At 41.2% G+C, this 27,600-nt stretch overlaps 1 protein-coding gene across 4 annotated transcripts; it reads right to left on the bottom strand.

Moving 5' to 3' along the window:
* Window positions 1-25,987, bottom strand: SALL3 (spalt like transcription factor 3). Of its 4 annotated transcripts, XM_086842938.1 has the most exons (5): window positions 25,667-25,987; window positions 7,994-10,930; window positions 7,437-7,777; window positions 6,201-6,455; window positions 1-1,844 (listed from the first exon to the last, which is right to left on the bottom strand). In XM_086842938.1, exons 1-5 carry the CDS (start codon window positions 25,743-25,745, stop codon window positions 1,806-1,808), a joined length of 3,651 nt encoding a protein of 1,216 aa, XP_086699064.1. In that variant the 5' UTR covers window positions 25,746-25,987; the 3' UTR covers window positions 1-1,805. The 4 variants fall into 4 exon arrangements, with proteins under 4 accessions (XP_086699064.1, XP_086699052.1, XP_086699060.1 ...); XM_086842926.1 differs by having other exon boundaries at window positions 1-6,455; XM_086842934.1 differs by having other exon boundaries at window positions 1-6,455; window positions 7,994-10,927.
* Window positions 25,988-27,600: the final 1,613 nt, after the last annotated feature.

Below are 27,600 nucleotides of genomic sequence, written 5' to 3'. Positions count from 1 at the left end.
TCATTCTGATATAGTAGTTTATTTCAACATAATCTAAGTAAAGACTTCTATGACTTACTGAAGGTTTTTTAATACATTTGAGACTTAGACACTTTCCTTACAAGCCTTCATATATATGATAGCAACAATATGTCTTTTGTTGTCATGTTTTCCAGTTTTTATATCTTTACTGAGAGCCAACACCATTTAACGATGTTTAAATTGCATCTGAAATGGGCAATGCTTGAGCAAAATATGCCACACACAGTTTGAAATTAATCTAAGCAGCTAAAGAAATTTAAAACATACATGTTTACAGGTATATATATTATATATTGGTGTATAATAATGTATACACACACATGTATTTTAATGTTTAGCTTTAATAGCAAAAAGTACAGTAGAATTCCACTGATGGCAAGATTTGATTGTAGAGTATCCATAGAAAATTGGTGCACTTTTTCTGAAAATCAATACAAGCTCAAAACAAAATGTGATGCTAGATAATTCTCCGCCATAGCCTAAAACTGATAATCAATTTGAACACCTAAATAATTGAATTAAACCCTATAGTAATCAAATAGGCATTTGATAATGAAATACCTCCATTGAAAAATGTTGCTGAGTAAAATTTTGTGTCAGTCCCAAGTAGGTGAGTGTACAACATTTAGGATAAGGCCTCAGTCCTGACTGGAGCTCATAGGTACTGCTGGAGTACAAATAATAAATAATAGCACATGTACTGTAGAGTCTCTAAAATCAGTGATAATACCAAGCATTTTCCATTTTTGAAACACTGTACAAACATAAAACTATTCCTCACAACACCCCTGTGAGGTAGGTACAAAAGTGTTACCCCGTCTTACTGATGGGGCGAGTCATCTCAATTCTACAAGGTGCTAGCTGATGCTGCAAGGGGATTCCTGGAGGCCTGATTTCCTGATTCCCAGAGGCCTCAGAAGTATGCTGTTCTTAAGCAAAATATAAAACGAATAAAGAACTTGCCCACATCCTTAAAAATGACAGTGGCACAACCCAAAGCTGTTGGCTTTCATATTTGTCATTTTGTCAATCACTTGGGACATTCTCCCTTTGAAAAAATAAGGTACTATACATTGGTCCTGTGACGTGCACAAACACATATTTTTCTTTTTGTAAATCTGCTGATACCTTTGATATCTGCAAAGGGGAGGCATTTCCCTGTGAGTGCATACTTTGTGTAGCAGACCTGTAGCAGGCAAGAGTCTCCCATTCTTTTTTACTTTTATGCATAAATATTACAGGCTATTTTACTCATTTGTGTGTGTACTCAGTAGTTGTATGGTGACATCCAATTATATATTAAGGGGCACAGCCATATACTTTTTTAGATTCAGCTTTCAGGACCTCCTTTAAAACTGGGATAAGCCTGTGGAATGTACTAAAATATATGTATTCTCTTTTTCCTCTTTTGAAAAATAAAGTCCGGAATGCTTTTCCTTAGACGTACTATAAAATACTCTGTATAGCTAGCCATTGCTTTGAAAATGCGTAAAGAAAAGCAAGACATCTGAACCTGGAAGCAGTCCCTCTTGCACCAGAATAAACCTGGAGTACCTCCACTAAAGGCCGTAGAGCTTCAGGGGTGTAAAAGCAGGCTGAGTGAAGTTAGGATCGGGATTTCCATCCTCCTGCCCATCTGTGGCTGCCCTCTACCAGCAACACTAATGAGCTTCATGCCTTCATCTGCAGGAGGGAGTGTTAATGGCATGTCTGTCAGCAAATCCTGCGAGCTATGCACATACCTGATCACATCACTGAAGACTTCATCACTCATTATGCTAGTGTTACACATAGACGTAAAAAACAGGCAGCTCTTTTGACCTCTGCAGAATTAGAGAAAAAGGAAAAAAATAAACCACACTATCTTCCAAACGGTGGAGTACATGCAGAGAAGTAAATTAAAGGCAACACAAATACAGCACAAATGCAGCTTCAGAAAAACAAAGTGTTTGCCAAAAGAGGAATAACAAAACAGGTAAAGAAACAGATAATATATGGAGGGGTAATATATACAAAATGAAAAAAATAAAAGGGTAAAACTTAAATTATTTCAATCAATTAATTATTTCAATCATTTAATAAATGCTCTCTTTCTAATAATTCTTGGGAAAAACGGAAGTGAAAAGTTTGAAAGCCTTGCTGGAATGCTCCCCTTAAATAATCATAACAGGCAATTTTTCCGATCATATATAGAGTTCCTACATTGCTCTATTTTTAAACATCTGTAATTCAACAGACTTTGACCATTTTCATCTGTGTAGCATATTTTATTTTTTAATGTCTTCATATGATAAAAAAAATAACCCATACATATTTAAAAATAGATACCATTCTGCTTTCATCCTTTTTTGGGGGGGAGGAGGGGAAAGCAGGTAATTTTCCTCTTGTGTTTTGAACAGAAACATAGCTATCAGCTCTCCTTTGCTTTTCTTCTCTTTTGCATATCATGTTTTCTCTCAGCAAGACTCAGGGACGTGCACGGAGGAAGAAAAGCACAAATCTATCATTGTTGTTGAGTCACCTGAGGAAACTCATACCTTCTTTGGGTTCGTCTTATAAAACACAGTATCTGCATAACAAGGCCACTGAAAAATGATTAATACAGATTTTTCTCTTTTATTTATCTTTTGTCTGTTTTAAATGCAGCAGGCATTCACCATCGGAATATAACAGCTTGGAGTTTACTCAAACATACAGCTTTTTTGCAGGAGATACTTAACCACATGCCTAACCTTAAGAATGTAAATACTTTCATTTAAATCAATGTGAAAAAAAAAATTGGATAAAGTTAGACATGCTTTGATAATTGAGGTTATTGAAAAAAAAGACAAAACAAAACTATGTGTTTAAACATATAGGTTATGTCATTTGGAATGAACGGATGCGAGTTATCAATTTTTTTCCTTTTTGTATTTTAGAATTTGAACTGCTCCTGATAAATTTGTTCACAAATTTTATCATGCAGTGTATTGTGAATATTAGGCAGATGTTTAAACAACCTGAAAAGGAGGCTTTTTCATTAGACAGTACAGGATAAATGTTCAGAAAGCAGTCAATTTGAAACAGTAGTCATTCCGAAGTCTGTTTTCCCCCCTCAAAAATATTTTTTTGGTGTCTTTTTTTGTTCTACTACCTTGGGATAAATGTTCTTAAAATTTATTTTCATTGGAAAAGAGATTTTAATAATTCTATCCCTTTACACTGTTAATATAAATTAGAAAAACGTTTGAATATACGGTGTCGACCTTATTCTGATTTTCAGATGCAACGATTAGAAGTCATTGACACCAATCTACCACAAGTAACCCTAGTCTCATATCTTGTTCTGTTATTAGAGTAATCAAGGAACGCAATTCAGAAATAATATTACATCCTGCATTTTATTCAATTCCATATGACAAAAATAGTAACCTAGACTAAGACATCCATTTCAATCAGTAGATGTGTCAAGCCAACAAGATTTAATAATAAAAAATATTGGATCTAGGTAACAATTCCCAGCTGTTTCAGGGAGGCTCCTAGCCCTACATGGTATCACAGTATAAAAATAGTGTCTCTCTTCACCATGCAGAGAGGAATGGCCTAGCCCTGAATACAAAATGGGGTCAGTCTTACTGTACCATCGTCAACCGTCTTATTTACAACACTTTACATATTTTTTCTCTTTTTCCTTTTTCATTTTTTCTTCTCTGTTTTTCTTTTTTTTTTTGAATTTTTTCCTTTTTTTTTAAGTTATACACATTCTTTAGGGAATAGAGATAACACTACATGGTACCAAATACTAACAAAAAAAAGTCACACCAAAAATTACACAGATAAATAAAAACATTCAATTGCTGAAATACAGCAACATTAAGCCACCTCAGTTTTCTTTTTCTAATGCTTGGAAACACCCCTAACCACCCACACACCGTGGCAAAAAAATTATGTTATATTGTAGAGGTGTTACAGATATATAATTTTGCTCAGATATAGATATATATTTATATCTATATATTTCTATCTCATCATTGTAGAAAATGGAGCTGTAGAGTTCATTGTTCATTTCCAACAGAAACAAACAGCTAATAAGTCTTTGAACCTCTTTTCACTCCATTACATGATGGCAGAAATAGTCCATCCTCTTACAGTAATGGTTTCTGTTTTATAAGAAAGATTGTCCTATTTTTCAGTCTCAACTGAGAAGACCTCACTGTCTGATTTGTTCTTCAGGGGCATAAAACTCCTTGCGCTGTTACCCAGCTACCCATAATGTCCCTCAAGCAATTCTGCTGGACGGAAGTTCAGAGTGTCAACTCCACCATGCTTGTAATGCACAAAAATGAGGTAGTACACAAAACATTTACTGTTCAAGTTTTGATTAAGCCCCAGTCTCCTCAGCATCCCCAGCTTATGAGTGGAACCGTTCCCATTGTTTACTCAGCATAATTCCAACAATGCAATCAACGTAAAATTATATTTAATTAATCAGAGTACATTGTGCTTTGGAGCAATCTGAAAAGATAATCAGACAGTTGGAAATAAATACAGAGCATTTGTGCGTTACTTCTGCTCATGCTGCCCAAAAGTTCTTTTTTTTGTCCCCACTGTTATTAGGGAGTCAGCATCTTTCTCATGGTTATGTGTGAATGAGACAGAACAGATTACAGGAAAATTAAACCTACATAGTGTTCTTCTTCCTCTATCCTAGACTTGTATTAATATCACACTTCTAAGATAAATATATCAGAATTCTGTCAGGGGTGGTCACGTTTTTATGTGGGCATCATAGAGAAGTTAAATGAATCATTTCCATTTAAGAAACAGCAGTCCCCATATTTCCTAAGGATCTGACAGTTCTCTGCAATCTTCTGCTTAATTGATCAAGATCTCTCATTGTCTGAGCTTAAAACAAAACATAAACTGCAACAGGGTCCTCCTCCTTATTCCTTAAGTCAAAGTACTACTTATAAAATACTTTACATCTTTGTTCAATTTCAAATTATAGACAAACCTCCCTAATACAAAATACTAAAAGTGCAATAGTATAAATTAAGAGTTTGCAACCACATTATACAAACATTACCTTTTTATTGTACAGCTTTGATAACACGGAATATTTACTCACAACTGTTTATAATGTTGTGAATAATGTATGGTGCTAAGGTTTGTCTGTAACTTGTTTTCCAATCATTGAGCTAAAATTCACACTACATTTTTTTTTTTTTCATTTAATAGAACAACTGTCCACATAGCAGCTACAAATATTTAAATAAAAAAAGGTTTGTTACTGACAGGTACTTGCACATGAAAAGCATGCTATCTTTCCCAATAAAACTTCACAATTTTGCCTGCATTGAAAGGAACCACTTATTCATAGTAAAACAAAACTTGCTTTAAAAAAAAAAAAAAAAAAGGGAAAAGAAAAAAGAAAAATCACATAGCCAGATGTATTTTGCAGTACAAAAGCTTCATTTAAGTTTGGGGCTAGTATAATGTCTGTTACCCGCATAGTCTTAACATTATAAATACTACAGACAAGGATACTGTAATAATACACAGCATTGGGGTACTAAATCACTTATTTAAGATTAAGATTTCTAAAAACATTGTCCAAGTTGCTAACTAATTTGAACAAAACCAGCAAATAAGTGTGACAGAATGCCATAATGAAGCCCCCCTTTCTCAGGTGATAGTAAGTTTTGTAAGAAGCAAAGTGAATGTAGACTAGCCTCTTTCTGCTTCTAATGAAGTTATCCCATGACTGGTTTGTTTTCTGTTAAATTAAAAGGTGTCAAAGTTCTCAGTAACAGTCAAACTCACTGTTGAAAGAAGTACCATGCAGATCTTGCAAGACAACTTTTCAGCAGCCACAAAGTTATGTATTTCTGCTATGGGTAAAACTTTAAAGGGAACCTATGCATTTAGGTCAGGAAACTAATGCTTAGCTTCAAAAGCTGTACATGGAACAGGACAAGTGTTGTGTCGAGTAGAGGTCCAACAGTTATTCGGAATGAATGCTTTTAATTTATGCCAATCTCTTTATTATCCTCAATAAATCTGGTGAATGGACGACTGGCTCCCGTTTCAGAACTTGCTTTGTCCAGACTGACAATGGGAGGGCTGCTGCCCGTGCGAGCTTTGTCCATGCCACCGGTAAGGTTACTTAGAGGCGGGATGGCGCCTCCGCCTAGACTTACTGGGAGCTGAGGAATGCCTCCGTTCTGTATGACAGAAATCTCATTGTTCTTCATAGCAAGTCCATTAGTGATAGCTGCAGCATATTGGTTCCAAAAATTGGGGTCAACATTCATGGCCCGAGCTGCCAAATCCTTCTGGAACATCTCGGAGAACTTGAGAGCATCGCCACCGAGCAAAGCCATGGGGTTTTCCACGGAGAGGCGTCGGCCACGGCGTGCAGGGGCGTTATTCCACATGTGAGTCCCCATGTGAACCTGCAGAGTGAACAGGGACAAGAAGCACACCCAAGTTAGCACATTCTGGTGAGGCGTCTAGCCTGAAATGCTGTTACTTACAGTAGTGCTTGCTTTTTTTAAAAAAATGCCTTTTAATTCACATTGAAAAAAAAAACAACTCCAGTAAAAACAGAGTTCTAAGGTCCAGTCAGCCCACACAAAGAAAACCCAGTTCCATAGTAGTTTTTCAATGTGCATTTGCTTCTTCTCAGTGAAAACAAAGAGCGCTGCAAGACTAAAGGGTACATACTCTCTTGGGTTAGACAATTTCACATGCAAGCTGGAAGTCCTCATGTGCTGAAGATTACCGAGGGCATTACTCATACATACTAGGAGATGGGTGTTTTTTCCCTTTTTCTTTTTTCATGCTGTTTTCATGTTTTATCTTGTGTCAGAAGCACTGATTAATTTGCTAAATTTAGGATTTTTAAAAAGGACATTTAAAATGTCTTCCCCAGGCTGTGTCCTGGTGGTTAACCAAATGGCAGGAATAGGAGCCATCAGTCCTGTAGTAATCCATTGTAAATCCGTGAGAAAGAGCTTTCTACTCTGCAATGGTTGCAAAGTAGAATTGAAAATAGAAACTGGGGGGCACCCAAAGAGCTGAGAAAGCTCTGTGTTTCTGGTTTATAGCAAGGTTATTTTGCATTGAGGGTCCACAAGAACTCTCAGAACACGTCCACCAGCTGACTGGGTGTGCCATCGCATCTGTCAGAAATACAACATGCCTGCATGTACACCTGGAACCAGTTTAAAAGTTCACATCACTGCCACTTTCCAGTCCTTATCATCCTCACGGTGGAAGCATAGTGACTGCCACAGTACAGCAAGCATTTCCTTGAAGCTCCCTTCTCACCTGTCCTTGGGACAAACGCTTAGCACTAAAACTTGCTGAGTTCAAGAGCAGTGCTCTTTAACCTCCCCCTCCCCAAGCCTTTACAGTTTTATGTGGCCTCTTACCTTAAGATTCCCCTTTGTGGTAAAAGCTCTACCACAGATTGTGCAACCAAACGGTTTTTCACCGGTATGGGTGCGCTCGTGTATCTGCAGTGCACTTGCTGAGGAGAAGGTCTTCCCGCACGACTGACAGTTGTGCTGCTTGGGAGTCCGGCGAGGGGGGGGTGCCAGCATAGGGGTGATCCCCGGACTCATCACTGTCTGTGGTGCAGCAGGAACCTGGATTCCAGCTGGAAGCGAGGGAACCTCACCCAAAGAGATCGGCTTGCTGTGACCATTCACTTCCATTTTGATCATGGTAGGTGCTGTACTGGTGACCAGGCTAGGAGTACTTTGGCTGGGACCTAGAGTAAAGTTGGGTTCAAATAACTGAGAAGGCAGCTCTTTTAATTTGTGCGTCAGTAAGTGCTGTTTTAAATTACCCATAGTGGAACACCCACGACTGCAGACTGTACAAACAAATGGACGTTCTTTAGTATGGCTGCGGTAGTGAATTTCCAATGCACTCTTACAAGCAAAAGGCTTGCCACAGATATTACAAACAGTACTTTTAAACTTACCACGTTCTCTGTTCAGGAACAGCAGACTAAAAGGAGCCTCCTCTTTGATGACCGGTCTTCCTGGGTTGGTGGATGTCAGATCTAATGCGCCTCCATTTTCAGTTGTGGGTGGCGGACTGTCCGGTTTTTCTGTCTTTAATTGTATTTCTTGTGGCTCTTCCTGGTTACTGAGACCGGGGGACTTTGATCTGAAGCTTTCACTGTTGCTATTCACAGGAGACAAAGCTTGCATGGAGGAAGAAGACTCTGACATTGCAGGGCTGCCTGCACTCTGGCTTTCAAGATCACCAACGGCTGATGAGGAGTCATTGCTCAAATGGTCACTTTCCCCTGATCCATTTTCTATGGATTTTAAACTGGTCAGCTGCTGACAGTTCATGACAGAATCAATCATTTTCATTTGATTCTCCAAAGCAGCAATACTGGAGATCACAGAAGGTGGTGAAGAAGGACATGACCCAGAGTAAGAGATAAGGGGTTTGGATGAATCACTTGCCGTGTCCTTTAGTTCCGGGTCCTCTTCCATAGAATTTTCATCAATGTCATCATCAAAGTTGCTCAGTGTGTCAACATTCTTCTCATCATAGGAAAGCTCTGAGTCCATGGCATCCTGGAAGCCCTCTGGTAGTGGCGTGTTTGGAATTTGCCCACCCATATGCATACGAATGTGCTGCTGAAGAACAACCGCGTTTGTAAATTTCTTCTGACAAATGGGACACGAGTGCTGTACTCTAAGTGGTGGCTTTGCTCGATGAACTCCAAAATGTGTTTTTAGATTGCCTTTTGTAGTAAAGGCACGTCCACAAATTTTGCATTTAAATGGTCTTTCTCCTGTATGTGTTCTGTAATGCATCTTGAGAGCGCTCTGACAACTAAGCACACGGTGACAAATGACGCATTGATTTGGATCTGTCATCTTCTTATCAATGTTCTCCACTAGCTGTTGTAGTTTTGAGGTTTCTGATGTTTGCATAGAGTCTAGCAGACCACCAAATGGGAATTTTGCCTTAAACTGGTCAGACACTGCTGGAAGCACAGGGTTTGGGAGGCTTGTTGCAACACTGCTGTCTGTAACCACCGTAGGAATTGAAGATGTGGAAGCTGCAGAAACTTGCCCACCTGCAGAAAGGTCCCCGAGCCGTGTGCTCGTGGGAGGCAGAGTGACAGATTCTGCCTTGGTCAGAGATGAGCCACTCTGAACAGGCTGCGGGGATTCAGCAGACGCAGGAACGCCTGACTCAGAAGTGTTGAGGCTCGGGGATAGAGAAGTGCATTCACTGGAGGCGGGAGAAGGCCTCTGGGGTGATCTGCTCATAGGAGTGATACTTGGAGAGTCTCCGTAGCTGTTCACACCGGGTATAGTGGGGGGCAGCTGGAGCCCAATGGAAGTCGGGACGGTTGGTAAAACAGGTTTACTGTCTAACCATGTTGTTACCGGCTTCTCGGGGGGCAGCGACATCCCATACGGGATTCCAGAGCAGGTGGGAACGTTATCGAGGTATTCTGGAACAGGATAAGGGTTCATCTGAATATGAGGGTATTTCTCTTTATGCCTCTGAAAATGAACTTTCAGGTTGCCCTTTGTGGAAAAGCGGTTTCCGCATATGTTACACTTAAAAGGTCTTTCGCCTGTATGCGAGCGGAGGTGAATTTGTAAAGCACTGTCACTTCCAAAGACCTTGGCACAAAATCGGCATTTATGTTTAAAAAAGGGATCCTCGGAGCTTGACTTGGGTTCAAACACTGACACATTTGGTGGCTTTCCTTTGCGGTGCTTCATAAGGGCAGACAAAGGATCGAGCGCATTAGCAGTTGCGGCGATGCTAACCAGCGGATTGGGGAAGATTACGCTATTTGATGAAGTCTGAGGTAGAAGTGGGTTTGGCAGGCTGGATACTGAGGTGAGGCTTCCATGTCCTATTGAAGGTGGAGTCGAAGCATTCTGGGGCTGCGAAGCACTGTTAGGAGCATTTGACACAGAAATGGGAGTTATGGACGTAATTGCGTTCGAGGAGGAAGGTACACCTGATTCAGGCAGGGCAGAAGAGCCACCGCCGGATATACTGGGTGTACTTGCTCCAGATGTAGGTCTCGAGATGTGCTGGGAGCCGTCGAAGGCAGTGGGCTGACCACTGGTGGCCTGCCCCACAATGGCTGAGGGAATGACTGCAGTGAGCTGGACGGCGGCGCTGGCGGCAAACCCCTGCAGCTGGTTGGAGGCCTGCCCGGCACCACCCTGGGCAGCCACGATCTGGTTGAGGGATGGTCGCAGGGGTTGGCGGTTCATCATTGCCACCTGACTGCGGATCTGCTCGATCAGCTGGAGCTGGTGAATCTGCTGCTGCTGCAGGGCCATGAGCTGCTCCAGAATCATGGGGATGGCCACAGCCGTCACCCCGCTGCTGATGCTCGCGGAAGCGGTGGCCCGTGCACTCTGCGAGAACTGCGCGACTGCCACTTTAGTGCTCAGCAGAGTCTCTAGTGTGACATTGGTGTTTGGCATGTTATAGCTTGTCATGGAAGATGGTTCAGGGATCTGAGGTAGAGGAGTAGCTGTGTTTGAGGTGCCTTGAGTCTGGAAACTTTTCTCTGCAGAAGTTTCTACCTCCATTGGCTCTTCTTCTTTTTCCGTGTTTTTTACCTCAGAGCTGTCATTGTTTTCTGCCTGGACGCCTTCTTCAGCAGCTTCACTCTCTGCCTGGTCACTGGGAGAGCTTGCGGGGGAGGGCTCAGGGAATTCCTCAGCGGGGGGTGGAGCTGGTTCATCTTCGTTGACAATCAGCACCAGGGGGTTTTTAGTGCAGCTCTTCTTGTGCTCCAGGAAGTCCGTCCACTTGAAGAACTCGGCGCAGCATTTCTCACAGACGTTGGTTTCTTCGCTTCCGCTCCTGCTCTCGTTCCCGCTATCACCGTCATCTGCTCCTTCTCCCGGGACTGCTAGAAAATCAAAAGATTGTATCAGCCAATGACTTGTGAGACAACTCTCCCTACATTTAAAAATTTTGCACATAAGTAAAATCAATATTTTTTATTTTGTACAAATTGCCCCACTTCAACATATCTGAGGTCCCAGCGTGCGTATTCTATGACTCTTTCTACCTAGCTAATCATTTTCTTAGCACAATCCATCAAATTATGAGGTGCTATCAATTGTGGATACTGCTTCTTAATGAAATTCCATAGAAGCCATTGATTTCCAATATTTTCATACAATTCACAGCACCTTGTCTGTTGGGTACAAAGCAAGCTTTCGATGGGCTCATTAGGATTCCCCTTTACCATCAAGCTTCCTCATTTCCAGCAAAATTAGAGATGCCTTTGCCACTTCACTTAACATTGCTAAACTAATCTGTAACCTTTCAAACTCAAATCAGCACCTGACAGGACAAACTGGGCCTCTGTTACTCAAGTGTGGTCCTGGACTACCTAGATTTATTATCTTTATACAGTGTTGAGACACCATGAATTTAATGTAATTCTATATAACCTTTTAAATCAATAAGCATTTATTTAACTTAAGAATTTTCAATGAAATGAATTCAGTTATAAAAGTAACAAGGGTATGTAAGCACTTCTAGCATTTTGACTCAGAAAAGGAAAGTCTTCCTTATCCCAAAGGTAGATACATAAACTAGCATTTTGTCTTTTTGCACGTTGCTTATATATGCTTTTAAATGCTGCTGAAATGAGCTGTTCTGTAATACATAAAGTGGATGCCCCCTATCCTAGCTATAAAATTAATATTGTTTATACTTAATACTATTAATTGGTTCTGTCAGATGCAATATTTCTCTAGCAAAAAGCCACATTAAATTACATGTTACTGCCATTAGCCAGTAGAGTTCATTTTAGGCAAAAGAGAGGTTTATTAACAAACTAGATATTATATATTTAAAGTTCATTTGCATTGACATGTTTAACATGAGAACGTCAACGTTGTAGTCAGGCACACTTTTTGTACCTATTTTCATCTCTCCTCATAGAAAGACTCAACAAATTATATGCTTGTGCCATAGTGGAAAACCCACTAATTGGTTACACATGTTTAATTACTGTTGTAGGCAGCTACTTCCTCTGACTCGCGTTACCCTCTTGTACCGAATAACAAGCACGTTAAATGAACAGAATTCTAATTCACACCTGATCAAATAAATAGCTGCACAGGAAGGAGAAATCAACATACAATAACATTTTTAGGGTGTTTTTTTTTTTTTTTTTTGTCATGTTGGGGAGAAGGAATGTAGGTAATTACTCAGGTTCCATTTGCTGCTCTGGACATAGCTGCTTTTCGTCAGCCCACAGATCGAGTGACAACAGCAAATCAGTTCGGCAGAAGAGAATGACAGCTGTAAATCAGTTTTTGTTATGTGCATTTGAGTATGTGAGAAAAGTGGCTTTGAGTCTTCTTGCCGTATCAATAATTTATTGTTTTGCTACCGAAAGAAAACTTACTAGGATGTCTATTAGTTTATTCTCTTTTATACTCAGAAAGAATGCTCAGCCAAAACCCTGTGCTAAGGTTTCAATTAAACAGCCATATTCTATTTCTCTAACAGAGATGTGGTCACTTAACTGAAACAGAAAACAAAAAGAATGCTCTCTGCAATCGTGGTATCCCAAGCTGCACTCTTATTTATCTGGATTTTCAACCAATTTTTATACAATTAGCACCATAATCCAACATCAGGAAAAAGATTGTGAAACTAAAAATAAAAATAAAAGAGCCAACAATTAACAAGTTCTTCTACTAAATTCTGTTGTGATATTAGAATGCTGGTAGTCTAAGCATCCTGCCAGAGCAAGGAATGTAGTATGTATCTGTAATGAGGTTGAGCATGGCTAGAAGCAAAGACATAGCTGATTTGTATTGAAGATAGGCAGAGTAAGCAAATAAAGCGTCCAATACTGTTTCTACTAAAATGAATGGCAACACTTCCATTGACTTTGGTAGAGGCAGGATTGGGCCAACACCCTCAATACCCCATGCTTAGTATGAACAAAGCTTCACACAGCTACGAATATACCTGGAACTGTTAAAGAATGCCTAAAAAAAACCAAAACAAGATTGCCAAGAAATTCAGGAGTTATCATTTCAACAGAAACAGTTACCAAAAAAAAAAAAAAAAAAAAGTTAGCAGTGGAAAATAAAAGGAAAGTGTAATCTTGAGATGTTCCAGTTGCTTTTAAAAAAGAGGTTTTTACAGAACATTAACTATAAAATCGCTTTTGACAAAATTGCCTGTCAGTTCTTTCAGTCTTTGCTCAGCTAAAACTCCCTACAGATTTCAGCGGGGAGTTTAGTCTGATAAAGGTGATAAATCTGTGCCCTGAATACTGTTCCCTAGCCTCTGAGAGCCTCTCAAATTTATTATTTTCCTGTACCTTCCAAAACTGTACCTTTCAAAAAATTTAAAGATGACACTATATCCACTACATACTCATGCATTCATAAGCCCAGTGATATATGTGACTAAGTAACAGACATGCATTTTCTATCAAGAAATGATAGCTGAATGTAAAATCTTAGTGGAATTTCAAATTTCTACTGTATTTACTACTTAAAAAGAAAAAAAAAAAAACACTTCTTCAAATACTACTGTTTTTTTCCCCTTCTATTTTCTATTTTTCCTTTTGGGAGGGGGAAATAAAATGCAATTCAAAACAGTCAAGAATTATTTAAGACTTCTGCATGAAGTGCTGAACCTGTTACACTTTTTGGAATAAGATCAATAATACATAGCTGTTGCTACACAATACTAGACTAATCCTTATGGTAAATCCTTCTGTTAAAAATGATCACTTTTGTGTTACAAAAATATCACGGAAGATAACACGATTCACCGCAGAAAAAGAGCATGCTGGCAGCAGGTATCCTAAAGCATATGTTGCAAAACCCAAAGCCTCCCAAAGAGAGTTAAGTGAAAAAGCAGACTTCCAAACCACATTTTCGGCGCGCGCTTCAGCTCTCGCAAAGTGAAAGCATGCAGAGTACAGCCCAGCGAAGCATCCAACACCCAACACGCTTGCCTCTCTCCAGAGTCTTTCCGAACTAAGACAACTCAAACAAATCCTTATTTACATTACAGATTTACATTTTAAAAGTCGGGGAGACAGATTCTCTGGTCCTTGCTCAGAATCTATGGAGTGCCCTGGTTGGTAGTACCGACCACGCGCAGAGAGATGTCATTTTTCCAAAGGATTTCACTGGGAACACTTTCCAGTGCTATTTCCAAACACTGGCAGGCCGGGTAACAGTTGTGTGTTGTTGTTGTTATGATTATGATTATGATTATTACTATTATTACAACTACTGCTTCCAATATTGCTACTGAGTGATTGCAAAGGAGGATTGATTCTTAAAGAAGCTGCTAACTGTGCAGCTCCCCTTCCAGCCTTTATCTATATATCGGTATTCTTTTGTTTAAGGAGAGCTTTTTCTAAACAAACCTAGCACAAAAGGTTTCAGTAATTAGTAATGGATTCAGGCAATATAGCCATTCAAATATGGCTGTCCTCTGATCTAGAATGAGCTGATCAAACACCAGCAAGCTAATTATTTCAGACACTGTATAGTAATCACTAAGCCCAAATGTGAACATTTACAACCAAAACAGGTATTATTTTATGCGTTGGTAGACAGTCTCATGATCTCCATATATCAAAGCTAGTGTGTATAACATGTAAGCTTTCCAAAGCAACCTTAACTGCTTCTGCCCGCTGCCAGGAGGTATTAATGTGGACCTGCTCAGCATTTCAAAATAATAAGTAGACTGGTGTACTTGTTCTCAAACTCAAAGAAACGGCAGTCTGCGTTGGAAATACAATTTGTGAAAAAGTACATGAGGAATGCAGTAGTATAGATAAATTCTTGGATAATCAGCGCTCAGCTCTGCTCTCAGTGAAGTAAATGGCTAGTTTTGTGCTGTCACAGGGAGAACAGGCTCCTGCCTGTACTAAGTGGTGACCTATAGCTCTGTTTTGCATTTCTCCTTCCCTCGACTCCCGTACCTTCAAAATAGTGAGAATACTTTTGAAATGACTGATCCAAGTTCATTCACCTCATCATCTATCTGCCTTGAAATAGTCAAGGACTCCTTTAGAAAAATATTTCAAATAATTCCAAGGAGTTGCTAGGGGTTTTCTTCCCCCCAGCTCAACCTTAAACTAAACATACTATTAATCTCGCTGCAGTACTTTCCACTTAAGATAAATTATTCTGGCTTTTTAAAAAAAGCATCAAACAAATCTCTCTCAAAGCTTCACTTCCTTGGACAGGCAGGCAAGCAGGTGACACAAATGGCATGAAAGTAAATGCTGCTTTGCCACGGGTGACGGTACTTTCCTGCACAGCACGCTGAGGCTACTAAGATGCTTCACAGAATGACAGCCTGTGGTCTCAATCCAACAAGTCCTACTCAAATGAGTAGCTTTTACCTACATCTGAAACAGTGCTGAATTAAATAAGATTCAAAGAATATAAACTAGCCATGCAAACAACCACTTCCAAGGGTAGAAAAAGTAAAAGTAAAAAAAACACAACTGATACATATTTTGCAATGTACTGGACAAATGGACATCACCTCTGTATTTCACAAATGTAATTTCTAACATCCCTTTAAGTAGTACTTACTGATGTGAAAACACTAAGGCACTGTATTTGTTGTTGCTTTTGAAGTGTGAGTCCTCACTGAATTCAACAGGGAGTAAAGCTTAAAGGCATTCTACATGAAAGGTTATTTTTGATTCTTTGTTAAAACTCAGTCACTTTATGAATGACAGAAATCTATACCAAAATTTAATCATTAATTCAGAATATTAAAAATTTTAAATGCTAAAATATTAAGCTACAAATTAATTTTGTTTTTTAAATCACAGAATATGTATATTGCTGGGAAACACATAATTTTTCCATATTTATTTATGCTTTATAGCTTGTCCTCATTTTCTGATGTATTACTAAGGGATTGAATCTGTTAGGTAGCGAAGAACTTAATCTTTTTTCTTTAAATTTTCCTGAAGAGAAGCAATAATTTTTTGTTATTACAGTGAGGATGTGATACAGTAAAAATTTTCAAGGCCTTGGAGGAATTAAACGAACACTTGCTTAATCTTACGGACATGGGTTGAATTTTGCAGTTCTTAGTTACACAAAAGGTGTTGAATGGGAGTTTTGTCAAGCAGTCAGGATCTCAACCACTAATAACCTCTCAGTTATTTTCTTTTTCTCATTAGCAGTCTAACAGCTAACGGACTAATCTGAAGCTGCTACGGGATGCAAGATGAATTACAGCACATCAAGCTTCCCATATGAAAGCAGGTGAAAAATCTCAGGCAGCATCTCTCAGACGGTACCCGAGGCGAGCTCCTGAGCAGGTACCAGCCCACCGAGCCACGGTGGCTCCAGCAGGGCTGGCACTTTGCACCACCAAGGTCTGGCCTTAAAATTAGCCCACAGAAATTCAAACGAAGGCTTTTTTGAGAAAGGCACTTTGGGGTGGTGACACCTGAAGCCGTTCAGGTGCTCTGGTGACTCAGTGAGGGGGGTACAAAGGGTTGATGTCAGGAGGCTTTGCTCTGTGCATAGTACAGTGTTCGGTACCCACCAAACACTTTTCAGGCAGGAGCAAGGAGGATGGTGTTGGTCTGCTTCCTCAGTGCCCAAGGGGAAGGGACACGGCTCAAAGGGTGTTGTGGGTCACCATTGGGAAATGTGCAGTTGAAAAAAAAATTGTCACTTCTGATTACACACACAGAGGATTTGTAAACCTGGCTTTACTAGTTCTAAATTTTTATTGCCGGCATAGATCTTTCTCCTCTGTGTGAGAGGAGAGCTTCTTGCCTGATGTGAAGGGTAAATGTAATGAATGGGTGCTTAAAAAATGTTTCTATCTACTTTTGTGAAACAGACTGAAATTAAGCATAACATGCTAGTCAGGTTAATTCTTAAAATGTATGCTGCTTATTAAATGCCCCGTTTCTTAGGACTAACTGCTTCCAGTCTGGAAAAAGCTCCAATCAAATATTGTGTTTAATTCTTGCTCCAGAATCTTTTCATTTTGTCCCATCTTAAATTAGTTCTAGTTCCACATAAGTAAATTACCTGAAAAGAGTCTTTTTGATTATATTAATTAAGGACAGCTACAATAAAATTATCTCTGATTATTCAGTAATTTGTTTTCCTGTTACTCTGTGTCATGGAATCCTCAAATTATGTGTAATTCATAGGACACTTGGGTAAAAACAAGTAAGAGAATCAATGTTTCCTTAGTCTTAAACATATTTTAAATTGTTGATACCTTCCTGAAGCACTCAAACAAAACTGCCTTGTAAAGGAATCCCACAAATGTGGGAGTAAAATATTTTCTGAAGCTTCTTTTTAGACTGTACACAATAATACAAATGAAAGTATGAAAGAATGTTGTATGAATTACTATTATTTCTATATTCAGACCTCTATAATTGACAGTTAATAATATTTCCTAAATGTAGTAATTTCTTTCAGGGCAATAAAAAAAACACTGTGAAGCAGTGTAGAAACTGTGAAGAAGTTTCAGAAAAAGAATGCATCTATAAGCACTAGCTAAAGCTAAAATGTCTGCTAACTATGAAGACAGATGTATAAAATGCTCTCACATGCAAATCCAATAATCATTTCAAAATGCTGCTCACAGCATTTTGTATATTTAAACAAGCATTATTATAAACAGAACTCTGAGCCCAGCGCACTGGTACAGGACAATTATTTACTACTCCTATCATCAGAATGCTTATTTTTCCCTGAGCACAGATTAAATAAAGTAACAACATATATTAAAAGAACCCCATTAATTTGCTTTAAAATTATATTAATTTGGAAGCAGTAACCTTGTAGCCACATATTGATCCTGGAGAAGAACAGTACTACTATTTCCTTAGCTCTATCATCTCTTACAATTGACGGAGCTGTTAAAGAAAGTTTTCTTAAATTGTTAGAACACGTTTATTTTCTTGCAAATTAATTCTTTTTAACTCTTTATGATAGCTTTGAATCCCATAAAGAAAGATGAATTATCACATACTGAGCCCAAGCTGTGAAACAGGAGGAGACAAATAGAGACCCCTACTGTGTTTAACAATGTAGAAGAAATTCCAGACTCAAAAGAAAAATTTTCTGTCCTTTTTCTCAGCCCACAAAAGCTGTTAGTATGGATTCGAACAGTGGAGGGCACTCTTGCTATGCAAAACCCGGCGCTGACCTGGCACACACGGTTTGATCTATTCAGTAGCCTGGATCTCAGAATTTGTTAAGTAACAGCCACCTGTGGCACAGGCACTAACTGTACTCTGCTTAAAACATTTGCAGCATCTAATCTGTGCAGCGAAGCACTTCACTATATCAAACACTGGCGCCTTTCTCTGTGGACGCAGATGTGGAACAGATGCAAGTTTCACAAATTGTTTGTAATATCTGTGCAAGATATCATATTAAATAAGACCTGTGCTATGTTTTTCAAAGTCATGTAAGCACTTACTCGGTTGGTTTTTATGGCACAGGTACAGTAATTTGAGGTTGGGCAGAATTCGTCTACAAATAATGTGGGTCTCTGTAGGAATTAAGTTTATTTGGAATACATTTGGAATGCATCGAGTTTTATTTGGAATCCTAAAAAATATATAAAATCGAGGTAAATAGTTCTAGCACAGCTGATATGAAAAAAAAATTAAAAACTGAAAAACCAAACCAAAACAAACAGAGACAGAACCATAGAGATTCTGAATTGCTTTCCTTAGAAAGTGCAAAATTAACCACATCTTAAACTACACAACTCTTAACACCCGGCATAAATTAATGAAGCCAATCACTTTCTGAACAAGCACAGAAAGGAGGACAAATTTGGTTTTAGAGGCTTACAAGACAAGGAGCCGATGTGAGGACCAAATTCTGCATCTCCTAAGAATCTCAAAACTGAACTTACGAGTTCTGGGCTCCTCTGAGTAAAAATGACTCACAACCAGGAGTGCTTGAAAGAGCAAACCTGGAGCAGTTCAATGCCAGTTGTGATGCTCAGTCGTTTTGGTCTTTTGCCATTTGTTTGGTCCTTCACTGCAGAATTACCCAGGATAGCAAAGCCATAACGATCTAGACAAGTCCTTTAGCTTTCACCATTTATAGCTTTGGGGACATTAGTGCATCAACAAATTCATAAATGAAAGCTATCGAATGGCACCAGGAGAAGGGGGTCTCCTGAAACGCTGAATGACGAGTTGGTTTTGATTATCTGGAACAAAAAATACGGCAGCACCTGCAGGGTTAATTAAGCAGCTCAAGATGCTGGGCTTCACAAAAGGAAACCTTTTTCCTACTTTAAGGACTGTAAACACTTGTGTTGAACTAGATGGGCATTTGATAAGCTGTGCAGCATGTAGCAAACTCCGAGGGATCTCTAGTTAACACTCAAATTCAGTGTTAACACTTAACGGAACAGTGGTAAGCCGTGCTGCCAAGGTCAACTGCACAGATGTACTAATTGTATTATGAGCTTGACATCTAGTGGCCACCCCTGGCAGGGCAAAGCAGGCAAAGGTTAAATCAGCAAGCCTTGTCAAAGCACTTCTAACTACCCACCCTCAGGGAGAGGAGACCTGGGGAAGCTTTCTGGCACTCCGCGATCCCACCTTCTGGCCGGCATTCCCCGGCGGAGCTCCTGCGGAGCGACCCCTGGGCGCAGCGCCCACCTGCGCCCGGCCCGGCCCGGCGGCGGCTGCGGGGTCTCAGCAGCCAGCCCCAGCGCTCCGCCGTGCCTCCCTGCCTGCCTCCAAAGGCTGCAAATCCTGCCCGTGTTTCTATTGAGACCGGCGATAGCTCTCAGATTTTTAAATTTATTTTTTTTTAATTTTTTTTTTTTTATTTTTTTTGGGGGTGCTGGAGGAGGAACACCCCACACTCGCCAGCGTTTGGAAGTGGCAATAAGAATTTCAGAAGAGCTTTTTCTAAAGCTTTAGCTTAGGCTGTAATAACAAATATAGTTCAAGTAGGCTCACTTTTTGCACACTAAATATAGCAAGGAAATAGTAAAACCCTCTCTCCTTAATCCTTTATCTTTTCACTTTTTATCTCAAAAGAAACAGATTTTTTTAAATGTGTTGCGTTATGGTTTTCTATCGCCCTTACAAATATCTGTCTTTCTGGCTTTCACGGTTTTGAAGGGTGTTTCCTTGATAAGAAGAAATGTTCAAAACTAACAGCACTATAACTGAGCCAGCTCCTAAAAGTGGACCTAATTTTGGCCTAAATTCCCTTTTTTTTTAATTAATGGAGAACCTTCACTACATTTAGTGGAAAATTTTAAGAGCGCAAAGGAAACAGGATTGACATTGATATATAAAATTCAATATGAGTGGTAGAACTAGATTTACTAGTGCTTCCTCTGGAAAAAAAAAATGTAGACAATTACTCTCATTTTACAAATACAATACAATAAAATAAATTATTTTTATATGCTTTATTGCAGAAACTCTGTCAGTACTTAACTATTTTAATGTCATGCCTGACCTGGTTTATTATCAACAAAAGTGATTGACTCATGCCCTGGCTGCTGGATAGTCAACAGATATGCTTGTCTATGTTTGGCAGACAACAAATCAAACGAAGGAGAGATATCAGGAAAATCTTCCCAGGACTCAGACTATTTTTCAGATGACACTAATACACTTTATTAATTAGGGTTTTTTTTTTACTCTTTTTCTAATGCCACATATATTTTGAATTGTAGCTTTTCCTCTGTCTTAGGCAAGGAAAAGTAATTTTCAACAGCTAAATGTATGCATGTTAATAGTTTAATTGCACAGAATTTGAACAAACACCTTTCAAAATTTCCTCCCTCTCACTCTGAAAAAAGTGCCTTAATGTCTGCCCCAGGAGATGGTGAGACTTCAAGACCAGCATCACCAGATAAAATCTGACCCAGTTTTGTCTACTTCCATTGTTATACATACATCAGCAAATTGGCCAATTGCTGTAGTTTCCTTATTATTCCAAATATTTTTCTATGGCTAACACAATTCAGTGCAGAGTATTTTTAAAATTACACCATCACAAATGTTACATATTTTGAACATGAAGTCTCTGCTGTATTTGAAAAAGTATTTATATAAAGTTTCAATTACCATTTCTAATCAAAGGGACAATTTATAGCGATACTAATTTGCCCTTTATTTTGCAAAACAAAAAGCCTTCTCTTACACTTGCCTCAGAATAAATATTTGCAAAAATCACCTAAGTTTTATGTTTACTGACAGCTGCTCGTGACTTCTCAAGTTTGAAATGCAACAGTGTCTAAGCAATAGAGAATATCCTCAATTTCATACTGAGGAATGTCCCCCCAAAATGTGTTTTAACCCTCCCTATATGCAGATGGAGTGACCACACTCACATGAGGCTGGCTGCAACATACTGAACTGTGTCTTTGCTGTAGCTGAGCCTGTGTGTCTGTGTACATACTCCAGAAGAATACTAAGTGCAGTCACCAAACTGCCCCAAACTGCACAGCCCAATCCCACTTTACCAAGATGGAACAGATCAATTAGTTTAGATTATGTTGTATGTATTGAAGAGTGGGAGAAAAAAAAAGAGGTCCAGTATTTTTCAGAAATGACTGCAAAAGGCACATTAGAAAACTCTCTTTACACAGCTCACTACAAAGTATCCCTCCCACCTCAGGCTAAATATATCTTTGCCAGAAACTTCACACGAAGAAGTCCAAAGCACCATTTGTCATCACTCATACCAGAACCTCACTTGCACACTCTAAGAATCACTTTTCATCGCTTAAAAAAGAAACAAAACCCAACAAAAAAAAACCTCAACAAAAAAAACCCCAAAAACAAACGAACAAAACACTTTCTATTACCTCTACTTTAAAAATACAAATGCTATGTCCATGGTTTAATTTTAAAATTAGTTGGAGTTGAAGCATGTTTATTGTATCTACAATTCTGATTCATTTGTAATCTGGTGAATTAGGCAAGTGTATTAGAAATGTAATTCCAGCTATTACAATGCGTTACATTTACTGAGAAACTGAGATTATTGTATTCTACAGGCAGTCATCTGAGTCCTGCTGCTGCTGTTTTTAAATGATTTCCAGCAGATCTTCTCATTTAGCAACCTCAAATTGTGGGGTTTTTAATACGTGTTTTTGTTCACTCTTCTACACCGCAATTATTCAAGAAATATATCATCGTCAGCTGTTTGTTAACATTTCTTTTCAAAATTATTGAAAAATATATTTTTTAGCATTTCATTTTTGACAAATAATTTCTAACGATTTTGAGTGTATATCTGTAGTTGATGACATACTAATTATCTTCAGATTTCCAACAGTTTCTCACCACCATGACAATGTCCTGTTTGAATGAAGTTGTGATATGCTGTAGCCCAAGATGGCAATAAAATTATTTGTTTAGATTCTAAAACTTTTGTGATAACGTTAGCATGAAAGTTCTGCTGTGACCAGTCAGCTTAAAACCCGGCCTAATGTTTGTCTTCTGTCCTGCACCCCAAACTTCCAGGTTTCTCTCTGTTGCTGTGAATGTCCCTTCACTGTGAGGATTATATTTATGGGACATTAATTTTTAAATGCTCCATTTTATAAAATCTATTTTGAGGTGATATTAAACATGATTTCATTAAATAAATAATAGGCTTCATTTGCTTAGTCTTGCATTAACTCCTTTGGAGACAAGGAGCAAAATGACTGAAAAGGCTACACATATGAAATAATACTGCTTAAACAGTTTGCTTTCATAAAATGACAAATATTCTTGCGCTGTGCGAACTATTTTTGGCCTGTTGCAAAATACACTCAGGAACTGTAGCAATATCTTGATCACAGCTGTGGACAGAAACGAAGAACACTGACTTGACAAGAAGTGTTTTAATTCACGAGACTTGGGGCTCTCATTATATCTGGCCTATAAAATTGCTTTCAAGTATGGCAATCGTTAGGCTTCCTAATATAACGTGTAAATGATTTACATTACACTAATGTGCACTAGATAGCCCTCTGCTCCTGTAGCCTGTCTCCACCTTGCTCACATTTCTCAATTGAAAGTGCAAACCCAACTTTAGCTTGTTAATTGTTAACAATTGAGGGTTTCACTCTATTAATTAAAATATGTTTTAATAAAAGGAAACATAGCACATTTTGATAACAGCCTTCTAAGGCTGAAAAGTATTTTTACATTGTTGCATTTTAGGGCTGCTGTGAAAGCCGATTTTGTGCTATTCAGGGACCACAATAATAACGCTTTAAAATTCCTCACTGGGATGCAATGTAGTCCTTTTGATGGAAAGACTGTCTTTCTCATTCGGCAGAAATAAATCCATTCATTTGATCATGTAGTCATTGAGGGCAATACAAAACAAACCAAGTGTGAGAAATTCTATGTGATGAAGTAAACAAAACAAAACCCCCCCAAAAAGGGGAAAAAAAAAAAACATTTCCATGACAAAAAGATTCTTTGTCCTTAATCTACCCACCATATGCAAGCGTTTCTTTTTAGCATATCTCTTGTTCTAATCTCGGGTGACATGGCTACATAGATAAGATTCACAAAACAAAACAAAAACCTAGTTTAACAATTTTTTTCAATTTATTAACTCACCAGGAGTGTCATAATGAAGTAGTGGGGTTTTATTTTCCCGTACTGAAATGGATTCAGAGCATGTAAAAGTTTATAATGCTAATGATAAATTCTTAGACCTAGCATCCAACCCAACAGAGATGGGCTCAACAAATCTTGTTTTCATAATAAAATACTAATTCTTATCTACTTGTCTATATTAATTTATTTTACACTACAACTGTTTCCTAAGGAAAAGAAAAAATAAATTTGAAAATGCACTGCTTTGCTCCTCCACTGTGACAGAAGGAAGCATTTCTCTGTGTGCCTGTTATTGTCAACACCCAAGTGGGTTTTCCTGGAGCAGTGGCAGGAGCCCCCTTAGCAGCTCTGGACAGTGTGGGACTTGCTCCCTGCCTCCCCAAACACCCTGGGAAGGAGCAGGAGGCTTAACAATTTGCCAGTCTGACAGATGTTTTAACCTGATGAAGTGGATTCACGCTGCCTTAAGCTTCAGGGCTCTAAAGTTCAGATACAATAGTCAAAATCCTCCTCAGGCTTCAACTTTGCTGCCTTTCTCTCCTCACAGATGCAACTTAAAAGTAATTATAGTTTTAAAGCAGGAGAAGGACTTTTTTGTCTTACTTTTCGAAAGGAATGAGAGAGAGAGAGGGAGGAGATAATATAGTGGAGCAAGGGGCCTACACAGAAAGCCAAAAACATTGGGGATCCCGCTTGGTTATGTGAGAAACTAAGAAAGCGGTGGGGTCTATGTAAAGAGGAAAAGAAAAACTTTCAAGTGGAAGCTCTCAACTTAGGCCAGGAGAAGAGAGCATGGGGCTTTGCACGCTGCAGTGCCAGGGACTACTAAGGAAATTAAAACTAATTAAAAAAAAAAAAAAAAGGAAAAAGTAAGATGGAAGAAGAAAACCCTGCAGCCCTATTGCCAACAAGAAAATTACAGCAAAGTGGAAATAAAGCAGAATTACAGTCCAAATCTCTCCAGCTTTGGACACTTGTTCACTAGCTGCCTGGCAGCCCAGATGCATAAAAGCAAGTGTGCGTGTGCCTGCGTGTGGGGAGGAAGCGAGGAATGGCGGATGGGGGAGAAAATAACCCTTCCCCACTGCCTACAGCCGGCGCGACAGGGGCTGGTGGCGGTGGTGGCACTCCGTGTCACCTACCACCGATGATAATTACAGTCGCAGCAGAGCCAGGAGGCGAAGGGGGGAAGGCGGCGCAGGGGGGAAGGCTAAAAGCTTCTGCTCAATCCTCTCGAAAAATAATGAAACCAACTCCGCTGGCCCCGCGCACCCGAGCGGCTCTGCCCGCTCCTACCACGGTCACCCCCCGGTCCCCCGGGGCGAACGGGGGGAGCGGCCGGGGCAGCCCCCGCAGCCTGCGCGGGCGAGCCGGGGCCGCGGGGGCATCCCCGGGCAGCGGCAGCCCTGGGGCTGTCCCGGGGCCCGGCAGCCCACGGCCCGCGGGACCTCCCTCGGCCTCGGGCAGGGCACCCCGGCCCCGGCCGCCCCAACTTTCCTGGAGCCGGTGGGGAGAGGGGAACGCGGCTTCTGTCCGCTCCGAGCCTCCGCCGGGAGGGAGCAGGACGGGGGAAAAGGGGGTACCCAATAACACAGAGAGAAGGAGCGCAGCCGAGAGGAGGAGGAGGAGGAGGAGGAGGAGGAGGAGGAGGAGGAGGAGGAGGAGGATGAGGAGGAGGCAGGCTCTGCTCCGGGGCGCCCGTTCCTGCAGCTGCTCGAGCCCGGGTGAGTGGGGAGGGAGGGCCGAGCCCCGCCGCCGAGCCCAGCGCGATCAAAGCGCTGGGGAGGCCGGGAGGCTGCTGCTGGGAGGGCTGGTTAGGCAGGGGGTGGGCTGCAGAAACTTGGCTAAACTGCGAACTTCTCAGTTCCGCTGCCTCTTCCCCCGGCTGCTCTAATTCCCATTCTCCCGCTGCAGAGTAATTGCGCTCCCATGTTCACCATCACCATAAATTCACCTATCTCCATCCGAAACACACTCACAAAAAGAGAGAGAGAGAGAGAAGCAGAAAGAGGTGCCGGGAGCCCTTACCGTGCTCAGAAACTACCTCTGCTTGCAGCTCTTCGTCCGATTTGAGATGCTGGGGTTTCGCTTGCTTTCGACGAGACATGCTGCTAACTGAGCCGTCTTGACTCTGCTTTTTGCAGAGGCATCAGCGACGTGGAGGTGGCAAGGAGGGGGGAAGGAATTGGGAACGAAGGAAGGGGGGTTGGGGGCTGGAAATAACTGTTCACAAATAAAAGTCGAGTTGCAAAACAAACCAAACAAATAACAGAAAAGGCAACCAAACACCCCGGGGGGAAAAAAAAAAAAAAAAAAAAAAAGGCAAAAAAAAAAAAAAAAAAAAAAAAAGGCAAGGCTAAGCAGCCAGCCAAACTGGGAGTGAGCGAGTGAGTGCGCGGGTGAGCGGGTGAGCGAGCGGGGGATGAGCCGGGCGGGGTGTGCGCGGGGCGGCGGGGTGTGCGCGGGGCGGCGGGCTGGGGCGGCTGCGCGCAGCGCGCATGGGGCTCAGTAATTATGATTGTGAATAATGCATGGCGATTAATGGTGCTGGGGGCGAGCACGGATTGGCGCGGCTCCAGCGGACTCAGGCTGCATATGTAAATGAAGGACGGGGCTCCGCAATTAGCCGCTTCGCTCCGCCAAATGATGCGTCTCCCCGGCACCGGCAGCGCCGCCTGCGAGAGGCACCGACCGCCTCGGTGGCGGCGGCAGCGGCGGCAGCGGCGAAGCACACACGCACCACGCAGGAGGGAATCTGTTTTGCACACACTTTACACAACATATGTGCAAGGTTCACTTGTTGGGAAAGGTCACGATCATCGCTTTTCTGTCTGTCGTGCTTTCTTCCCCCCGTCTCTCAGTTTCTTTTGCTCTGCTTTCTGGGTTTTGTTTGTTTTTGTTGGGTATTTTTGTTGTTGTTGTTTGTTTTTTTTTTCTTTCTTCACATCACGCTGCGTCCTCTGGTCTCTCGGTCTCGCTTTCCCCAGAAGTTGAGCTGCAAAGCATCTGATTTCTGTGTGTGTGTGAGTAATTTCTTCCCAGGAGGAAAAGAAACTTTTGTGTGTGCCTTTTCTTTTTCCTTTTCTTTTCGGTGTGCTTTTTTGCCAGCGTTGTACTGCTCTTTCGCCTTGATCTTCACATGCTTCTCTCTAGCTCTTCCTCCATCCTGTCTCCTTTCCCGTCGCTCTTTCTCTCTCCCCTTCCCGGCTGACTTTTGTTCTCTCCGCTCTCGAAAGCGCACGCACGCACACGCACAAGACCTTGGGCAGTTTTGTCTTTCACCTCTCCTTCCTTCTTCTTTGTCTTGCAGCTTCTTTCTCCAAGCAGAGACTCCCCGTTGGTGGTGGTGGTCACTTCCTGTTGTCCATTGGTAGGAAGTTTTTTTTCTTTCTCCCTCTCTCTCTCAGGTTGTAATGACTTTTTGTGACACTCCTCACCCTTCCGCCCACCCACCCCCCCGGCTCAGCCGTGTGTCCTGTTAGCTAATGACAGCGGGCTCGCGTGTGCGCCGACGAGCAAGTCCTTGGTCTCCAGCAAATAGTATGAATCGTCTCCCAGTTTTGGGGGGTGGGGGTGGCTGTTGTTGTTGTCGCCGGGTGATCCCCCCTCCCCTGCCTTGCCTCGTTCTCAGCGGCGCCGCCAGCTGCTCCCTGCGCGGCGGCTCCGCCGGTCGCTGCCTCCGCTCCGTGCCGAGGAGCGCTGCGCGCACCGCGGCCGCTCTTGATTTCGGGCAGATAAACTTTCAAGTTTGGGAGCGGAGCGGGTCGCACGGCAGCTCCTCCTACTCTCCTCCTCCTCCTCCGCCTCCCGTGCCGCGCTGCCGGGGCTGCCGCCGGGGCTGCCCCCAGCCCCGCAGCCCGATCCTCTCCCCGCCGCCGCCGAGCCTCCCTCTCCGCACGCACTTTCCCAACAGCGGCTTTTCTCCCAGGCCCCCCCTTTTTTTGTAAAAGTAAGGGGGGGGG

This window comes from Cyanistes caeruleus, chromosome 1 (assembly GCF_971803275.1).
Source record: "Cyanistes caeruleus chromosome 1, bCyaCae1.hap1.1, whole genome shotgun sequence".
Classification (NCBI taxonomy): domain Eukaryota; kingdom Metazoa; phylum Chordata; class Aves; order Passeriformes; family Paridae; genus Cyanistes; species Cyanistes caeruleus.
This window is presented reverse-complemented; position numbering and strand designations above follow the sequence as displayed.